At 40.9% G+C, this 20,350-nt stretch overlaps 1 protein-coding gene across 2 annotated transcripts in view; it reads right to left on the bottom strand.

Moving 5' to 3' along the window:
• Positions 1-20,089, bottom strand: part of PLPP1 (phospholipid phosphatase 1) — an 89,990-nt gene extending 69,901 nt beyond the window's left edge. The window contains exon 1 of one of the 2 annotated variants that reach the window (XM_083703679.1): positions 19,613-20,089. In XM_083703679.1, the coding sequence (XP_083559805.1) occupies positions 19,613-19,670 (58 nt within the window). In that variant the 5' untranslated portion in view covers positions 19,671-20,089. The remainder of the gene's footprint in view (positions 1-19,612) is intronic. The other variant, XM_083703680.1, reaches the window with a different exon arrangement.
• Positions 20,090-20,350: the final 261 nt, after the last annotated feature.

The following is a 20,350-nucleotide window of genomic DNA, read 5'->3' as shown; positions in this document are numbered from 1 at the left end:
TAACTACCTAGAAGTACAGGATCTGGCAGCATGATTCACACTCTAATCCAAGCTTAGATTTAACACTATTTTTGCTGAATGACTTCTGCAGATTTACAACCTGAACCTGCTTATATTTACTCAGAAGGAGTTCCGACAGGCTTAGATGGGGCTTACTTCTCATGTGAACATAGGACTGCAGCCCCATGAATGCATACAGTGCCACTAACTTGGCTTATCTGCAAATGCTCCATTTTAATTGCCTTATGGGTTAGTATAGTCAGTGTTCATACAGGGAAAAGTGAACAACCTGAATTTGCTATTTGATGGACCTGCACATAAATTGTTACAGGTTTATTCAAAACATGGCACCGTTTTTGAATATGTATACTCAGCCTCTCACTATGCCAACTGCTCCACAGATGCCCCACATTTAATTTCCACAACACCCTTACCAGTCAACTCAAAGTTCTGTTGAATGATGTCCCAACACTCCTTGCCAAACTGCCCCTGCCAGGGTTCCTAGCTTTTCGCAACCATTTTTTCCACTGTCTTCCAAGGGCAAAAAAGTACTTTCTGCTACAACAGCAAAAACTCAGTAATGAGGATGTCTGGTTTCTATTAAGCATACATGGCAAGTTTAGAAATCTTAACAGTAGTCTATAAAATTAGATAGGGAGGAGAACTTGATTCCCCCAAGGCAATTCAGAAAAGAAATAATGCCAAGGTGACAAAGGAGGGACAAGACTCTGGCTACCATTCAAGTCTGTGCAAGATAACAATTCTAACTTGGGTAGTATTAAAACATTTTTGTTTTTACTACACTCACTCATTTTATGGTTAGCGGTAAGCCTTTATCAGGAGTATTTTGCCTTGCAATGTTCCTTCTCAAGGGTAACCCCTTCTCTTGTACTTTCATTTTTAGCAGCCTTGGAAAGTTCCCCCTTCATATTTGGCTAAATTACAGAATAGAAACCAGGGTCGTTGACAGTCACAGAGAAAGATTCACTCAGGAGAGAATAATTATACCAATTCTGTAAGTAGGCTCCTGCATATAAAAACATACTGACAGATATATTAACTTGCGGAATTCACTGCCGCAAGATATGATGATGGCCACTAGCTTTATTGGCTATAAAACCATCAAAAGCAATTAACCATGACAGCTAAATGAAACCTTCATATAGCAAAACAATATGCTTCTCTTAGCAATGCTACATACTGGGTCAAAGAGTGCTGGTTATCATCTTTATGTTCTGTTTGTGATCTCTATGTGATTAGCTAGCTCCCTAATGGAAACCAAATGATGACTGAAGGATATTTGATCCAGCTAGATTGTTCTTCTCAGGTGTAACAAAAGCTCTATTGAAGTCACTGGATTTAAGTGTTTAACAGTGTGCTTGTGTCCCATTAATTTCCATGGGACTCAGACACACCTTCAATTTTAACAGATTACTGCAAATACGTCAAGGCCCATGGGAATTGTTTGTTAATTGTTTAAAAGATTTCTATACTACCCTTCAGCACAGCTTCCAGGGCAACACACAAAAAGAAAAGAAAATACAAATAAAACATACACCTCAAGAGAACTATTTTATTATGTTTTTCCTTCCCCCCACCCCACCCCGTAAATGGAAGGAGGAAATGTTGGGAGAAATATGAACAGCAGAGCCTCCAAGTGTCCCTATTTTCCAGGGACATCCCTGATTTAGAGAAGCTGTCCCAGTTTATGATTTGATCCCAGAATGTCCCAGTTTTCCTTCGGATGTCCCTATTTTCTTTGGAGCAATGTCGGAGGGTATGGTGCCTGAAGGCAATCCTGTATAGGGAAGTTTTTTAATGTTTTATTGTGGTTTTTATATATGTTGGAAGCTGCCCAAAGTGGCTGGGGCAATCCAGTAAGATGTGTGGGGTATAAATAGCAAAATCAACAGCGTCGTCAACAGGCTCATCACAGCTATCTGCCAATCACCCATTCCCACCACCCTTCTGAGTAATACCCCTCCCCACCTTCTCACTATATAGAAAGGTCTGGTGACTTCTGTTTCAGTGTATCTGAATAAGTGTGCATGCACACGAAAGCTCATACCTAGAACAACATAGTTGGTCTTTAAGGTGCTACTGGAAGGATTTTTTTAATTTTTTTTTAGTAAAATCATCATTATGGAATGGGGTGTCCCTAATTTTCATCAGAGAAATGTTGGAGGGTATGGAATAGAGTGTCCCTCAGGTTCTGAGGCAAACTTTCCTGCCAATGTGGGGACTGAACCATGAAGATGAGAGTGAGCCTGGAGTGCTCAGCAGATAAGAAATGAAAACAAACAAACAGGCCTAAACCATAGTTTACCTCCTATACATCTGCAAGTCCGTAACTGTTGGTTGCAGAACCATAGCTGGTGTGATGCGTGAACTGAAGCACTGCATACTGCAGCCTCTCTACATTACCTACTTAGCAGGCAACTAGTATTGTCATTTGCACCTCTACTGTTCCATGCCCGTTCAAAAACCTTAAAATACCAGTTCACACTCCGATGATGGTGTGCACAAATGCCTTTTGAAAACACTGATACACTCAGTTGATTTCCTTTTGCTGAACTTTCAGGGGTTTCCCTCTCCTTGTCAGCTTTCATGTGTTGTTTTAAAACTGCTGCTACTTTTTTCTTTTACCTTTACTGTAAGCTCCTTTGATTACATTTTAACAGAAGGGCAAGACATAAATACATACCTGCAGAAGTGCTCTGAAGTGGCATGTATGACCTTAATGACCTTAAGTAAGGCAACTCAACAGCTCTTTACTCCATATCCCTATGCTTAATTTTTTCTTCTTAGGTTTTCTCTAAAAATCCATGATTTTAAAAATTGTATTAGATTTTTAAAGAAGTTTAAAAGTTTACGGACAAAATTAATTAACTTTAAGTTATAGATTGTTGGAGTACCATAAGAGCTAGTCCAACAGACTGAATGGTTGATCTGTGCAAGATGTAAAGTGGTATCCAACACTACCATTCCGCTCATGTAACAGACTTCCACTTGGACAATGGAACTTCCTCCTCTCCCCTAAAGCCCTGCACCCACCCTCAACAACTATTCCAGAGGGCTGAGGGATTCTTCAGAGCAGATTTGGAGGGGGGGTACAGTGAGGTGAAAAGGAAAGGGAAATCCTATGTGAACAGAGCTCCATTCAAGCAGCAAGTGCAATTTCAAGTTTGAAACCCCAGCTTGCTCACATACTCTGTGATCTTGAGCAAGACAAAACGGACTAAATCAGAGGGGGGGAACTGTAAAATAGACTTCATATAAAGTGTTGGAGCCAGAGCTGGATGAGTGAAACTCCATTTGCACAAGAGGGCCTTGCTGACCTCTTCCACTACACACTGTGGGCCTCCCCAAAAAGCCACTTCAGAAGCCTGAGGGACCATCTGGAACAGGTGTTGATGTGACATGAAGAGCCACAATGGGATGGGGAATCAGGAGAATTCAGCAGGGCTGTTTTGTGCACATGGAAGTGCCTTTCGACTATCAGAAAACATCTCTGGATGCAAGCCAATGAATTACTAGAAGGTGCGCCTTATTTGCCCCTCCTAAATTACCAAATAAAAAGCCTATCTTACATTAGGAAAATAGAACTGCTAAAGGAGCTTGGTGAGACAGGTCCTATAAATTGAACATTGCTCACTTTCAACAATATGCAACTAGAAGCAGCAGCAATTACAAACAAGTCACTGCAAGTTCTAGTGTGTCCTATATTAGCATTCATAACATTTCAGAAATATGAACTGGGAGTGGCTGTGGAGCTATTAAAAAATAAAGACCATATGAGGTACTGGAAACAAGAGAATATTGATCAGGGAGAGAATGAATCTTGACCTCGTTTACCATTTTTAAAAAAGGAAAGATACAATATCACTTAAGAAAGGGGAAGCTAATGTGGCCCTCCAGGCCTTTCTGTCTGGCCCTTTGGACTCTCCGCAGGTCACACTCTTTAAAGGAGGTTGTGGAGCTAGGCCTCTGAGTGTTTTTGTCTGGCTGGAATTTGTCCTTGAAGTGGTATTAAATCTTCTTTGCCTGGATATAAAATAGAGAGGGGTGTGAGACAGCGCGTAGAAATCAGCCTATTGTATGAAGGTAAAATTTACATCCACTTGTCCACCCACTACGCATGTGGCCTCTGGAAGGTTGCCAGTAAGGGAATGTAGTCCTCAGACTGAAAAAGGTTTCACGCCCCTTACTTATGTGATACAGCAGGAAGTACCGTACTAATCATGGAAACCAGAATTTAAAAAACATCAACAACCCTGCATTTGCCTCAAGCAGCCTTTATGAGGAGAGGGGGCATAAATACAATATTTTAAAATACATCAAATATTGTGTAGACATTCAGTAAGGACAACTGTAGCTCGTCTGCGATTCACAGCTACCATTCTATGACACAGCCACTAATGCTCATGAACAATCTCAACAGTGATGGAGAAGGAGGCAATTGTGTTGATTTCTCAGGAATGGAGACACAACCTATAGGGGAGACGTCAATAATGCTCACAACCAAATTACAAGCATCAGTTCTGAGACTAGAAGTCACAAGCCTTGAGGTACAGATTAAACCTTGTGGTCTGATTAAACCTGACAAATGAAAGGACAAGGAAGCTGCTACCTATTTTCATCAGGCTCATGATTCATCTTGTCTAAACTAAGACAAGATTCCTATTATATGGCATACTTTCTGGATTCAGGAAGGTCTTCACCTTGTCATCCCCAACTCATAGGATAAGTAAACCCTAACCAACTGCTGTCAGTCAAAAATGATTGGGTCAAAGCAGAGCTTTCCAAACTTTTCATGTTGGTGGCACAGTTTTTAGACATGCATCATTTTGTGGAACAAGTACCGTAATTCAATTTTAATAGCAAACCAGAGGTTAAACTAACCCCTTTCTAGCCCTGGAAGGCGTGCAGGAAGTGTTCATGCGACACACCTACACACTGTATTGCAACACACAGTTTGGAAGGCTCTGGGTTAAAGGGACTATACCCTGGCTAGGTGGAGTGCTGTATCTTAACCACTCCGGCACTCAACAAGAGAGAAGAATCACAAATGCAAGATGGTGCACCAACTTTATCATTTTTCGTCCACAAAGCCAAAGAAAATATTTCTCTTCTCACATACATTAACGACATAATTATATTTAATTGGAATTGGTGGCTCTGTTCTATCAATGAATTTTAAGTCGGTTGGAGCTAAAATGAATTTAGGGATAAGGAATGAATTGGGGGCAGGAGGATGAGGCCACCATTTGGATTTTAAGGAGCAGAGGATGCTATGGCATGTGAAAGGTAGACGTGGTAGATGAAAGGGAGCCAGATATCTGTGCTCCCTCTCCATTCTGTAGGCACCCACAATTTCAAGGTGCTTTTTGTGAATGTTAGATCAACTAATGGGAAGTTGTTAACTTCTTGCTGCATTACTGAAACATGGCTGGAAAGCAAATATGTGTCCAGACAGCTCTCAGTCTCTCTACATGGTGTCAAGGACTAGAGATAAGCCTTGGATTCTGCTGCTGTACCACCTGCCCTGCTGAGTAACAATTTCCTTGTCTGAGCTTTACAGAGGGAGTCTCAGAGGTGGTGCTGGCTGCTTTTCAGCTTATGCCAGTTGGTGATGTGGACAAATGTATTGGAGAGTTGAGAATTAAGGTCTATCATTTGCCTATGGATCCTTACTCTACCTAATTATTAAAATCTGCCAGGTTAGGGCTTATCACCTTTACCTTGGTGGCAACTCATGCTTCTCTGAAAGAGAGTGCAATGCTTACTGATCTCAGAGAAGCAATGGTTAGACACCTGTTCCCAAAAATGGAAATGTGGACCCTCTGGCTTTTAATAACTATTAGCCAATATCTCACATTCCACTCTTCAATAAGATACTGGGAAGGGTGGTTTCATGGTTCCAGGTGTTTCTCCAGGATACTGATTGTTTAGTTCAATTCTAATCTGTTTTCCAGCCTAATTTTGGGGCATTTGTTATCCTCATTATGGAACTCCCTCCCGCAGGAAGTGCTCTTTGCTCTTTCATTAGTGACTTTTAAAGAAATTGGCTGCATTACATTCACTTTTAACCTATTTGAGGCTGGTCCAGGCTTTAAAAAGTAATTTAATCACTACTGCTATATGGGGAGATCTATTTTCCTGCTGATTTTTAGCCTGAGTTATGTCTACATATTTGTGTTTTATTATTTTATTAAGTGAATCACCCTGAGAGTGTCACACAGTCCTGAAAAGCCCTATAAAAATACCTTAATAAACATAAATAAAAATTATCATAATCCTTTTCAAAACACCAAATGACAAGATTAAAAATAAATTACAGAATTAAAACTTTTGGAATTATATCCAACACAAATATGAACTTTTGGTCAATTAACACCAGTTTATCTAACCACAGCATCCGCTAGCCAAAAAGCCAAGCATTTCAGTTCGGAGAATTGGACACAATTGTCCTGGCTTAGAAGCCTTTAGGGAAGGAAACACAAGCAGGGCGGGGGAACCAAAAGGAAATCCTCAGTTCTGAAAGTTAAAGTCCACAGGAAAAGGAGTGCCAACATGTTAATATCCAAAGGTGAAAAATGTGCTTCCCTTGGCAAAAATATGCCTGGCTTTTTAATTAATCGGTTTACATTAGGAAAATATTCCAGCTAAGATTGAAGTTTTTATAAGCCCTGGAAAAGCACCACACACAGCAAAAATAGCCCAACCATGCCCGATTAGCATAACAAGATGTTCTGTTAACATAACATGATGTCCCTCAACGATCTCTTGCATATGCAGCAAATACAAAAGCCAACTTCATAGCTGAAACCACCACATTGATCCATGCTATATTTTTTCTGTCATGATACTGATTAACAGTTGGCATTTCAATGGTGAAATCAGCTCACATTTCCGCTTTTAACCACAGAGGAAAGTACAAAGGGTGCACAGGGAGTATTCCTGAATTTAAGAGAATTTGCATGCAGCTATGTGGCTTTCTAGCAGGAAGCTTGGTATCCTTTGCCATAGAAAAGAGCTACTGCAGAACACAGACAGAAGCCATAAATACTATCTGGCAGGAACAGCATCAGGCTCTAGCAACAGAGCCCCCTCCAACTTTGCTCACAGATTCAAGCATTTTCTTTTGTTTTGAATAGATACAAAGAGAGCTTTGGTTTCAGAAATATTTTCCTGGTAAACAGTATTCTGTAGCTCAAATCACTAAAGGAAGCAAGAAGTTAGATTACAGCAGCAGCACAGCAGAGGCAATCAAAAACCAAACATAAGAAGGTTGTGAACAGATATTTTTTTTAAAAAAAGGTGATCGCAGCTAATTAATTGTTGGATTTAAATAAATTGCATATTGCAGCTTTCTTAATAAAGGTTTTTTTTTTTTAACATACTGAAGCATGCACATAGTAATGTTAATAAAGCCATCTTTCATATTTTCTTTCATTCTCAGATATAACAGACCAGAAACAAAATAATAATAATCAAAAATAATATTCATGTGTGTTCTCAGTACCATCAATTAAAGCTATCCTTCACAAAATTTTAATTCCTAAGTGTTTAATTGTTTTATCTGAAGGTTAAAATAGCAATCCTGAATTATAGTTCAGTTTATCACATGGTACATAAACACTGTGAAATAATAATAAAGATACAATCTTAGCATTGTTTCCCAACTGCACAACAGGACTTCTCTAAAAATATTGCATTTGCATGTATAAGGGCACTAAAATAAAAAGTAGTTTCACAATATTTCCACTAGTAGTAGTAGTAGTTGGCAGAGACAATGGAGTACATCTCCAAGGGTGAAGTCAAACTGCTGTGTTAGCTGCACTGAAGTGACATCCCCGGGGCACAAGCCTGGGCAGTGTGTATAGAGGTCCTGGGCTGCCCAGGCGACAAGAATCCCCGCTTGGCCTCACTGATGTGGTCCAAGAAAAGCAGAGCAAGAAATTTGCCGAAGTTGCCAAAAGGAGGCATACAAGGCACCACCCAACCATCTTAGGGACTCCACTCCAGATTTGTCTAGGGTTTACTCCTTAGCACTTCTTCCAGCAGCAGAGGTTTCCTTCTCCTAGATAAGCTACCTTCCCAAGGGTGATGAGCCCTTTCCACTAGTGCAATTTTAATTATTTCACATTCTAATTTGGTTGAATTACATGGTTCTTTGATTAAATATTTATTGGGTATCTCTGTAAGTTTCTTTGCAAACCACTTAGATTGCTTTTATTAAGTACTACAGTATATGGAACATAAATTAATCAAATCATTGGTTTCACCAGCAGACCTATTGTGTTGGTTTATTTCTCAATGCTGTGCAACACAGGAATCCATCACTAGCACAAGGGCCTTTGAGTCAGCGGACTGACAGCATTGGATACAACCCTTGGATTGGGCCCCAGTGCAAAGAAATATGTTGCTACCTAAGTACTGTGGGAATAAAACAAGCAAACAAAAAAAAAACAAGTATGGGGGACCTCTGGTCTTCCACATGTTGGTGAACTACAACTCCCAACACCCTTGACCACTGGCTATGTTTGCTGGGATTGACAGGATTTGTAATACAGCAACAGTGCAATGCCAAAGGTTCCCCACACCTGGAACAGAAGTTTTTGCCTTTATAAAACATCAGACCACTAGTCTATTCAGTCCAGTATTATCTACCAAGCTTTGCAGCAGGTCTCAAAGTTCACAGAAAGCAACTCTTCCTTACTCTTCAACCAGACACCTTTTACTTCAAGATGATAGATGATGAACCTAGGACTTACATGTCAGCCCTGTCCAAGCCACCCTCTCAATGCAATAACTCAGAGGGTCAGCCCACTTCCTCCCCTATTCCAACGATCACAGGTCTGTTTGCTTAAAATTACTTTGATCTTGTATACTTTGACCATGGCTATTTAAAGTCTTATCAACTGTGCAAAGAAAATAAATAAAAAGGCAGGATGGTAAAACAAAGCTTCATAAGGCAGCTTCAGAGAAGGCTGCCTCTAGATTATATAGAACATTCTATGGCAGAACATCCCATGGAAGAAAACCCAATGCAAAAATCAGAGAATTCAAGATACAGTGGAGTGGGGAAATATTTTTTTACAAATACTGGAGGAGGAGAACGCCCCTTTACAAAGCACTTCAGAGTCAGTCACACATCATGGTACAGCTATAAATGAGGCCTTTTAAAAAGCATAATTCATTTTATGCTGGACAATTTAATCTTCACACTGGAAAGTTTAACGGATTGTCACTAGGTTTATTAAGCAACACTTTATGTTGACAAGCAAGTATTAGGCATACTTTCTCACATGAGAAAGATTTATTTTTATCATCTAGTATTTTTCTATTCTAAATAAAGCCTGTAAAATCAGCCAATTTAAAACATGTCTCCACCCTAAACTGGTGCACACACACTGAATGAAAAAGAAAAAGAAACTGGTAGCTGTCCCAGTCCACCATAGAAAATCCAAACAGGAGTGTAGTATCTTTTAAAGCACCACAAAAATCATGAAATACTGAGCAACTACTGAAAAGCTGAACTTGAAAGCTTGTGCACTACTTTGTAACATTTTGATGGTACCTAATGGAAAGTATTACACTACTGTCACTTTTGCGTAAGCAGAAGTAAAAGGGAGTGAATGACCATGAACTTTGTACACAAGGTCTGAGTAACAGGAAGAACATTCAAATACTTCTCCTTCCAGTATAGGCTTCTCCTTTCAATAAGCCTATGGGAGTGGGTAACTGGGGACAGACAAACTAATAGCCATTTCATAACCACATTATTGTATATCATAAGCCAGAGTTGGCACAATACTGAACTAGACTAGACTATCACCTCGTACTACATGAAGCGCACCGTGAAACAAAAGTACTAAACATAAAGCCCTTCTGGATATAATGGGAACCATCCCTTCCCTTGGCACAGTGGAGTTTCCATAGCATGCAAGACTGGAAACATTTCCAGAACTTACTTTAAAACCATGTCATTTTTATATTGTGGGACATAAACCAAATTGCAATGTATGTTTTAAGTAGTAAAATATTTTAATAGAATATATATAGGTGCTCATATTTCTAAGGTAGCAAAGAGCTCCAGTAATGGGCATCCTAAAATGTGTGTGTGTGTGTGTGTGTCTGTCTGTCTGTCTGTGCACGCGCGCGTTTTAACAAATGTGAAGGGCAGTTTGGGATTTTTCTTGGGTGGAAAACTAACCCTTCATCCTTTCCAGCAAAATGTGAGAATAACCATTATAAAATTTTCTTTTTTAAAAAAGCCACAGCTCTGGCCAAAGCAAATGCAAGGAACTCTTGAAGGGAGAACCATCTCCTGTAGAATAAAAATCTTTCTGTATTTTAAAGGACTCGGCAATTCTCCTTCAGAAGCTTCATTTTTGAAGTTATGCTGTAAGTGTGAATATACGCTAAGCAATAAGTTCCTATGCAACAATCCAAACCATCATTTCATGGAGTATGGAAAATTCCCCCCAAAACATTTGACTATGCCAGTTAAAGTACTCTTTAATTTTTGCAACAAGTGTGGAAGATGGAGACTTCGTCCAGGTTTTCTCTTTTCTAAAAGCCCATTCACAGGCCCACTCAGTGCACTGGATCTGGGCGTGCTAGGGATGCTCTTTCTCTCCCCCACCCCACACACCTGCTAACTGCAGGGTAGCTTCAAAGGTTTGATTATATATGATTTTCATGTATATGCATAACCCTTGGAACTGGGCTTGATGCATAGATGAGGGATTACTGTCAATCTTTGCTCTCAGTGTATCTAATTGATCTAATGTAGCAGCAAATACTAGTATTACAGAATCATAAGGACTCTGCTCGTGACAGCACAACTTTATTTTATGAGAGTTAACTGCAGCCATTTGGCAACACATGTAGCTAAACTACTACAGGCCTGCTCATGCAGAAAATCCTATCACTTATAGGTCAATTAAAGAGCCAAGGGGCATTCTGGAGTTTTATTTTTTTCACAGTGATACCACCTTGAGACTCATTCAATCATTCCCAAGAAGAGATGCACCCACTAAATACAAAGATGACAAAAGTTGTTGCTTCCAAGGTAAAGTCAGGAGATTCCCAGATGGTCCAAGGATGGACTATCAGTATTACAAGAAAACATAACAGAAGCAACCAGTTTGTGAGGTCTTATTAGACACACGTGAATACAAAGCATGGCATTAGGCTTATCAGAGAACGATTTAAATTACAGTTCTCTTTAAACCACTGAAATTTGGAATAGGCACAAGCTATTTCTGATTTTATTCATATTTTAAGAGCATATACTAAGAAGACTATGCAAAGCAGACAAAATTGTTCCATAGTATTTCTTATTTACCGTCTCCTAATTCACAGACCCAAACATACCACTTAACTGTCAAATGCCAGTTTGATTGCACTAAACTAAATCAACCAACAGAAAGTGTTCTATCACACAATTCATCAGTTTGTCACATCACTTGATGGTCATTGTTTAAATTGGTTTAAAACGCCCATTTGGTTTTACTTGTAAACATACAACATTAGTTACTGGGTTTTAAATGTTCACTACATATTCAAAGTTTATTCCACCAATATGTTCTGGCATCATCAGATTTGGTCCATATGGGAAAAATTGGGGGATGCGGGAAATATCATTGGTTTTGTTGCTATTTATTTATTGTTTTACACTTTTTAACACATACGCAAATACAAAGAAAGTTTCATATGGTTGAAGTAATTGCTGTCAAGAGAAAAATCCAGACTGCATAATAACAGATTTGGGTATATAAAACTATGCAAGAGGCAAAGCAATTTCTATACTTCCCACATGGTCAAGCCAATTGAAAATATGTTCTTTAGTCAACCAATTGTAAAAGTGCCTCTCATCAACAATTCTGAGAATATGTTTCAGTTGCCCTTACCTCCAGCTCTTCTCCAAGCCATGTTTATGGGCTGTTTCTCCATAAAAGGGGCAAATTTGTCTATAGAACAACTGGACTGCCTAGCACAGCAATCTGAGTATCTACACAAAAAGCCAGAACAGAAGCCCCAGTTGTTAAGTCCTTAACAATTTAATGCATGAGTAACAGATGGGAATAAAAGTTACAAACCCCTCAAGTATAGCTTGGTCAAAATGTACAACTTCCTATTAGATAGAAAACTTATAATTAATAGGTGATTGTAAAATAGGCTTTGATGACTTCAGGCTAAACTGTCATACTGCCCTGCTTTCAAAAGAAAACAACTAGTGTGATGCTTAAAACCAACTCTGGCTTAGTAAAACCATCGTTTGGTTTTTTTTCACTTCCTCTGCAGCAAATAGAGAATTATGATGAAGGTTAACTGCCTCTGGGTCTGGGTAAGGTAGACTGCCATTATGCTACACAATGATAGCGCTCCCCAGTGCTGTTCTTGGCAGCAAGAGTATCACAGGCATGACCAACCACTGAGAAACTATGCCAGACCAAGAAGGGGGGGGGCATGTTTGCAATTTAAGCCTTTCTGCTTTGTTCCACAATAAAATGTGATCTTTTAATACCTTGGGGAACTTAGGGAATATTTACAACAATATTTTGAAAGTAAGCCTTTCCAATTTAAGATCACCCCCCATCTTAAAAAACTGTACAGCAATCACCAACACATTTACCAAGAAGATTTCCCATTGATTTCAGTCCATTGAAAGCATCTTTATGATATCTTCTGTATCAAGAATGCATCCTACAAACAATGGCTGCCTAAAGGATAAGACAGCAGAAGAATGACAAGGCACATGGGCAACAGCACAATTAGGTCGCCGCCTTTATTAGGCATGCACCTAATGTCTTAAGTGCTGTCGTTTTCCCCAACATTTAAATGTAGCATTTCTCTGTGTTGCGCATCTGTTAGAAGAAATCCTGTCAGAAGATAAATGTCAACCTTTTATACGGCCCATTTATGCTCTGCTTTCTGACCCAAAAGAGAGAACTTCTTAGAAGCCTTAGGAACTGCTGGCACTGCCATCAGCTTGTACACCTAGACATCTAAAGTTCTACCATTAGACATCTAGAGTTCTGTCATCCGATGTACCTATAAAGGCTCAGAAAGAAAAGAAAGCAACATTTTCTGCCTCAGAAGTCTATTATCCCTGTGATGGTATGATAGGTGGTATTACACAGAACCTTGGGACTCACAGTGAACAAATGCAGACTGGTCTACAGCCCCACAGAGAACTGGTCAATGTAAAAAGGTAAAGGACCCTTGGACAGTTAAGTCCAGTCAAAAGCAGCTATGGGGTGTGGCACTCATCTCGTTCCAGGTCAAAGGAGTGGACATTTATCCGCAGACAGCTTTCTGGGTCATGTGGCCATCATGACTAAACTACTTCTGGCACAGTGGGACACTGTGATGAGTGCCAGAGTGCACGGGAACACCATTTACCTTCCCACCGCAGCAGTACCTATTTATCTACATGCACTGGTATGCTTTCAGACTGCTACATTGGCAGGAGCACAGAGAACTGGAGCAATCTGTATTGATGCTGTAACCTTCTAACTACAAAGAAAAGAAGTCAAATGACTGGAGGATCAAACTACCTAAAAGTAATGTTTATGTCAGAGACATAAACTGCACATTGCTCTTGTTTAGATGAAGAAAGAAAATCACTTTTTGTTGCAGTGCTGGGGAGTGGAAATGCAGCGGAAAGTGTGGGAAACTAAATTTTTTGCTACCTCCTGTTTTCTTGCCACAATTTTAAATGGGAAGGGGCATACACACTTTACACACTTAACACACTATGGGAGATGTTACGGGGGGCGGGAGGCAGAATAAGGGAAACAACTAGCTGGAAAAGGATTAGATGCCCCTCCCCACTGCTTCTCCTTTACTATACCCCCTGAAAGGATAATCAGGCAGCCGTAACACACAACCTGTTTTTTGGGCCCCATCAGCAGTATTCCACAATAAAACACGAGACATGTCTACTCAGAAGTCCCATTGATCTCAGTATGGCTTAATTCCAGGTGAATGGGTATAGGACCGCAGCCTTAGTCACCCTGCAGCAGCATTTTTACAGAAAGTAGGCAAGCAAACCTGAAGTGCAGTGGAACTTAAATTACTCGCAGCTTTGGAAGCAAACATCATAATTAAAGCCAAATGTAAATTAAACACCAGAATTGTTTCATCAGCTGCATTAGGAAAGCAGTAATTTAGAGTCATTGACAGGAAATAGGAAAAATGTATTTCCTCATTGCATCTAGAGCCAAGTGTTTCTATAGGGTAGAACTATAGCCCCAATTGCTAAATACAGTGTGAGTCTTTGTGTTTTCTAGAAAATGGCACATAGAATTATTCTACTTGTATCCTTCAAAATACTGGATTCATAACTTCCCTACTGAACAACATATGTAACATGGGACTTCAGCTACAAATAAATATGGTCTTTCAGCAATAAATTAAGAGCTTATAATTCTTAGCATTTTGAATGTTCAAGACACTTCACACTGTTGTTGGCACCTGTCTGTCTTGAGAGACAATGGAGTGCATCTCCTCTGTGAAGCAGAGGCCTGGGCTGTGTGTATGGAAGTCTTAGGTTACCCAGACACCAAGATGCCCCCCCCCCTCTCAGCCTTGCTGATGTGGTCCAAAACAAAGCAAAGCAATAACATTTGGAACCAGCTTGGCTGCAGGAGTTGCTGGAAGGAGGCGTACAAGACATCCAACTGCCTTAAAAACTCTACTCCGGATTTCTGTAGAGTTTACTCTTAGCCTTTTCTTCTCCCAAAGCTGTCCCACAACGCAGCACTTTGCATGCACTTTGAATACTCCAAAGGGCCAGACTTCAAGGTAGAGATACTGAAGCTGATCAAACAGCTTTCCTAACACATGGCCCTAATGGGTGATATCCACACAAATGTTATTAGCCACTTCCACATGTTCCAATTAAGAACATACCATTTAAAAACACAGAATAAACAGCATCGATCAGAATAAGCAGCATCAATTATTTTTTTTTACTCAGACCAGCGGTAATCAATAGGCAGTTCAGCATGTACTGGTAGATCTAAGGGTTTCTGAATCCCAGTATTATTTTTTATTTAAAAAACCACCCACAACAACTAAAGGGCTTTCTCCCATAAATATATGTCCACACACACAACACAACACAACACAACCTATTACCTAGCGCTTGGCTGTGGTTGGTGGATCTTGAAAGTTCTAGTAAAAACAAACAGGCACACAGACAAGAAAGACACAGACACAGCACATCCTGCAAACCTGAAATCTGCCAGTCCCTGACCCAGGGAACAAGCTCAAACAACTAAGGCATATTTGGGGGGGAAATCTCCAGAAAGGAAAATATATTGTGATTGGGTGTTGGATGACAGAATATGAACATGGAGCACAACCCACCAGAATATTTTTTGGCCAAAGGTCTCCTTTAGCTGAGAACTAGACAAAATAAAAGCAATCCTACCATAATTGGAGTAATTCCTGGTGGAGCCTACACTACATTACTTCTACTTACCAAAGGTAAGAGTACACTTAAAATCTGAGATTGCAATACAAAATATCATCAATGTTTAAAGACTGAGGTTAACACAAAAGTGAACTCCAAACCTGTAGAACGCAAAAATCCCCAAGTAATTTAACCAATCCGGTCTTTAAAAATCTTTCCTTTTGGACTGCTGTGCAAAGCACTCCAACAGAAACCAACCACAGATCTCCCACTGGTTTCACCCTATCAGATTCCTGCTGGCAGCAGCCAAAATATAAAGAGCCTGGCAGACAAGCAACAAGAATTTCATGCACACCTACAAGCTACTACATGAAAGCCATGCCACAGGGCGACTGGCAACTATGAGGACCAGGATGTAGGATGAGGTAGGTCTTTGGTCTGATTCAATGAACACTTCTTATGTTATTATGCTCTTTGTCTCTTACCACTCTCTTGAATTAACATCATAACCACTCTTGTAAAACAACAACAACAAAAAACCATTCAGTATTCTTGAGCACACAGAAATAGGTATCCTGCTATTTCATGTCTCTGAAATTAAGTAATGTAAGAAGCAGGTCAGGTATTAGACCCATAGCTAGGCTATTTATATCCAGCCCTTAATCTGAATATCTCAGGGCAGGGTAACACCAAATTCAGCCAAATAACCCTATCAGCATCACTAAAATCACAAAAGAAGGTAAAAATTCATTTTTTAAAGATCAGAAATCCAAATATATCAGGTTTTAAGCTCAGACTGAAATAACAGCAATGAATATTCTAGCAAGATTTCATAAAGCAAAGAGTTCCAAGGCAGGGGAACCATCTCGTCAGCTCCAGTTATAAAGCTCCCACAAGCAGGACGATAAGGAGAGCAACCCTGCTAAATTAGGACTATATAGGGAGAAGTTCTTTTTCAAGTATTTAGATACCAAACCATTCAGGGCTTTATGAGTCATCTGTAACACCTTAAAATTGAGACTGGGAATGTATTGGCAGCCTGTGCAAATCTTTTAAAAACAGATGTGGGAACTCCACTCAGAAGCCAAGCCACTTCATTTTGCACTACTTGGAGTTTCCAGGTCATCTTCAAGAACAGCCCCAAGTAGACAGCATTATAGTAATCCAAATGAGACATTATTAATAGCAGGGATTACTGTGGCCAGAGTATCCCTATGCAGAAACAGCCATAGCTGGTGGAAAGCATTCCATGCTGCTGCTGCAATGTAGTGTCACATTGTAGAATCCAACAGTGCGCGAGCACACACACTCCCAACCTACACACTTGTTCTTTCAAGCAGAGAGCAGCACTGTCAAGAACAGGTCATTCACATAATTCCTGGAGCCAGGAACCACCAAACTAAAGCATCTGTATTATCAGGATTCCCTTTTAATTTATACACCCTCAACCAACCCACTACAGTGATCAGAGACTACTAGTCCAGCACCTACATGACCTCACCTGATTCTGATGACAAGAAGAAATACAGCTGGGTGTCACCTGTATAATGGTGCCACCCAACAAGAGCTACCATTTCACTTCGTAAGACATGAGAGATAATCTACAGCACTGTAACCACCTTTGATGCTTGAAACAGAATTATGCAAGATACAACTGACATCACCACTTGAGATATAATTATCATATCGCCCATCGTAACCTCAAGTATACATGGGTAAATTATTAATTTTGTTGCAATATAATCCCTTGGAATCTCAGGTTTGCAGCTTGCAAAGAACTACTGTATTACCTTCTGCCCACTCTTTGCTGCTGGGGGAATGCAATCTTCGTTATCACAAACCCTGGTTCATGTACCCACTTTAAACCATGTTTTCCAGTTCTGGTTTGCTAGCTCATCAGAAGCCATTGCTTATGCCCTGCCAACAATTGTTCAACTTGCTTAAACATGGCTTAACATATCTGAATTGAGCTTCTGGAAGTATTATCAACTATTTCATCCAAATGTTGAACGCCACTGAACCTGAAGAAAACCACACATTAACTCTCCCTTTTTCAGTTAAATGGTCATCCATGAATTATACACTGCATTCAAGTAAGGAGCATGTACTAAAAAAAAAGAAAAAGAAAAAGAAAAAAAGATGCTGTATGCATCCTTTTTTTATTCAGATGCATTAGCTGGCAGATATAAAACCAGTTCCAGAAACTTTTCTCCATTGGGAGAAATGTATATCATTATTATTATAAAGCATTTGTATAGCACTTAATTCAAGAAGCTTCACATATACATGAACTTGAAAGTATTACAGTAACCCTGTAAGGTCGGTCAATATAAAAAAAGATGGAGATCTGAGATTGAATTTTTATTTAGAAGATTTATAAACCACTCCCTAAGCGGCGTACAAACTAGCCTTAAACCAGCTACTGGGTTCATGGTAAAAACCAAGGCCTTTCAAATGCATAACCACTAGCAATATAATTTATTAGCAAAAGAAAGAAACCTGCATGGATTTTATAACAGCATGCCACAAACAGGATACTAGTTTCCTGTTCACTCCTCTTTGCAGGTTTTTCCTTTACAGTATTCAGAGGTACAGACTTTTCTCATATATTCTCCCATGCAGAAAAATGGTCACACTGAAATTGGCCTGTTACCTCTTTGCTGCCTGCTGTCAGAATTGGAAAGGATTTCAAATAGATAAGGTAAGACATAGCTCAAGATCTTATGTTAACTGTGACAGAAGACAATTGCACAGAAATTCCCTCATTCTTTCAATTAAAATGCCAGAATAGACACAGCAAGAAGTTCCCTCACTCTCTCTTCTTGCATTGTGACAAATTTTCAACTACTGTAGTTTAATCTGTATGTTTAGAATTGGTCAAACTGCCAGTACTCATCAACTATAGATATGTCATCATTCCTAGTAATTAAATGATGAGTGTCTAGCAAACTAAGAGTACCACTCGCCAAGGTACGGTAAAGTCTCTAAACATTTAGCTATGAAGGCAATTGATCATTTAGTACCAAAATTACATTTAAGTCACAATCTTTATCATAACAAGGCTGTCTAAGGCCACACAACATAAAACTGCCTAATACAAAATGGTAAGAAATCTTACGATTCTTGAGAAAAGAAAACCTGTACACTACTCACTTTTTTCCAGTTAGCTCTAATAGATATTCATTTCCTCATTTGATCAGAAAAAGGGAAAATAATATTCAGAAAATAAAGCCTAGAAATGAGTGTTCACATCTTGTGACCGAAATGGGAAGACCTATTTCTTCACAGCTTGTAAGGATGACAAACAGCAGCTATAGACAACTGTTCACTATTCCTTTTTTTAAAAAAAATACAAGCCTGTCCAGATAGGAGGGAAATGATATCATCAGTTTTCCAGTAAACTTCAGCTTCATGACAACAAACTCTACCAGCGCTGTCCTACCTACTATCAGTGTACAGAGGCAGGTTTCTTAATTTTCGGTGTGCACTAGTGATTCAAACCAATTCTTACATCAGTCCACTCTACACAATCCTGCTATGGACAGAAGAAGCTGCAGTGACCAAGTTTCTTCAGGTGAGACAATTGGGGGTTGACTTCCGAATTTAGGTGAGTTTAGGGATGGAAGAAGCACAGAGAAAAGAGCAGTGACAATAAAATGTGATGGCAAGCGGGGAAGATGGCAGAGCACATGGGGGAAGCAAGTACGGTGTTTGCAGCCCACTGCCCCACCGCCCTCTTTTTCCAAGCCTTCCTCACAGCCTTGGCGGCGGGAGGTGGGAAAAAGCTAAGTTTAGCCCCTTGACATGCAATGGAAGCCAAGCAGACCCGGACACACGTATCGCATATGTATGTATGTACACACGCACCCATATTTCAAGCGCGTATTAAACGCGAGTTTTTTTCCTACCGCATGTGAAACTCCACACACCGGATATCAATATAGGTACGGGATATATATGTACATATGCGAATGCTGCTCTCAGGCGTAGTTCGCGAAACAGCTCGCAAAAAAGCAGCGCCCGCCCCGCGAAACAAGGGTGTTGTGTGAAGGGGGGGGGGACGGGAGAGGGAAAAGAAGCGCGTAGCGAAGGAGCATCCCCGGCGTCAAGCCTCCCTTTCCCCGCAGCCGCCTCCCTCCTCCCCTTTCCCCTCAGGGCGGCCGGCCGGCCGAGACGTACCCAGTATCAGGCACACCAAATCCAGCGCCACATAAGGGAGCCTCGTCTTGTCAAACATCGCGGCGGCGCCCGGGACTCCGTCTGGACCGCGCCGGGCTCACGAACAGCGGCAGGGGCGCGGAGGCTGGGAGCTCAGCCGCATCCAGCCACAGGGCCAGCTGAGGCGACGAGGGAGGAAACGAGGAGGAGGAGGGGGTGGCGGGTGTCGCGGAGCACGCTCCCTCTCTCCCCCCAACGGCACCACAAAGCGCCTCCTGAGGTGCCGCCACTATTATGCGGCCCTCGCGGAGGACGGGCTGGTGCTTTAAGGGAAGGGAGGGGAGGCGGGGTTCGCGCAGGCTCCGCCCACACCGCCGGCGTGCTCCGGCTCGCGACGCCGCCGCCGCCGAGCGATTCTCTCCCACCCCCGTCATGCCCATCATCTTTGCCCCGCCCAGTCGTTCTTGCCTTTCTTTTTCGTTGATTTCCGACGCGGCCAATCAGAGCTCTCTTTCCGACGTTTCAGGTACGTTTCTCCAGGCCGCGCCGCCCAGCAGGAGGCTGGCAATCGCCATTCATTTCCCGCCCCCTACGCTCCTGATGGGTACGCGCGCGCGCACTTTTTCTCCTCACAGTTTGCCGGAAGCGGTCACGGGCATTAGGAGGAGGAGATGTGATTTTTGTTATCACTCCCCCCCGCCTCGCCCTGTCTGTCAGTTCTTAAAAATACAAATGAAAGAAGTATTTTTTAAAAATAAA

Source organism: Podarcis gaigeae (genome assembly GCF_964106915.1).
Source record: "Podarcis gaigeae genome assembly, chromosome: 11".
In the NCBI taxonomy this organism is placed as follows: domain Eukaryota; kingdom Metazoa; phylum Chordata; class Lepidosauria; order Squamata; family Lacertidae; genus Podarcis; species Podarcis gaigeae.
Note: the sequence above shows the minus strand (reverse complement) of the source record. Positions and strands in the feature narration are given on the sequence as shown.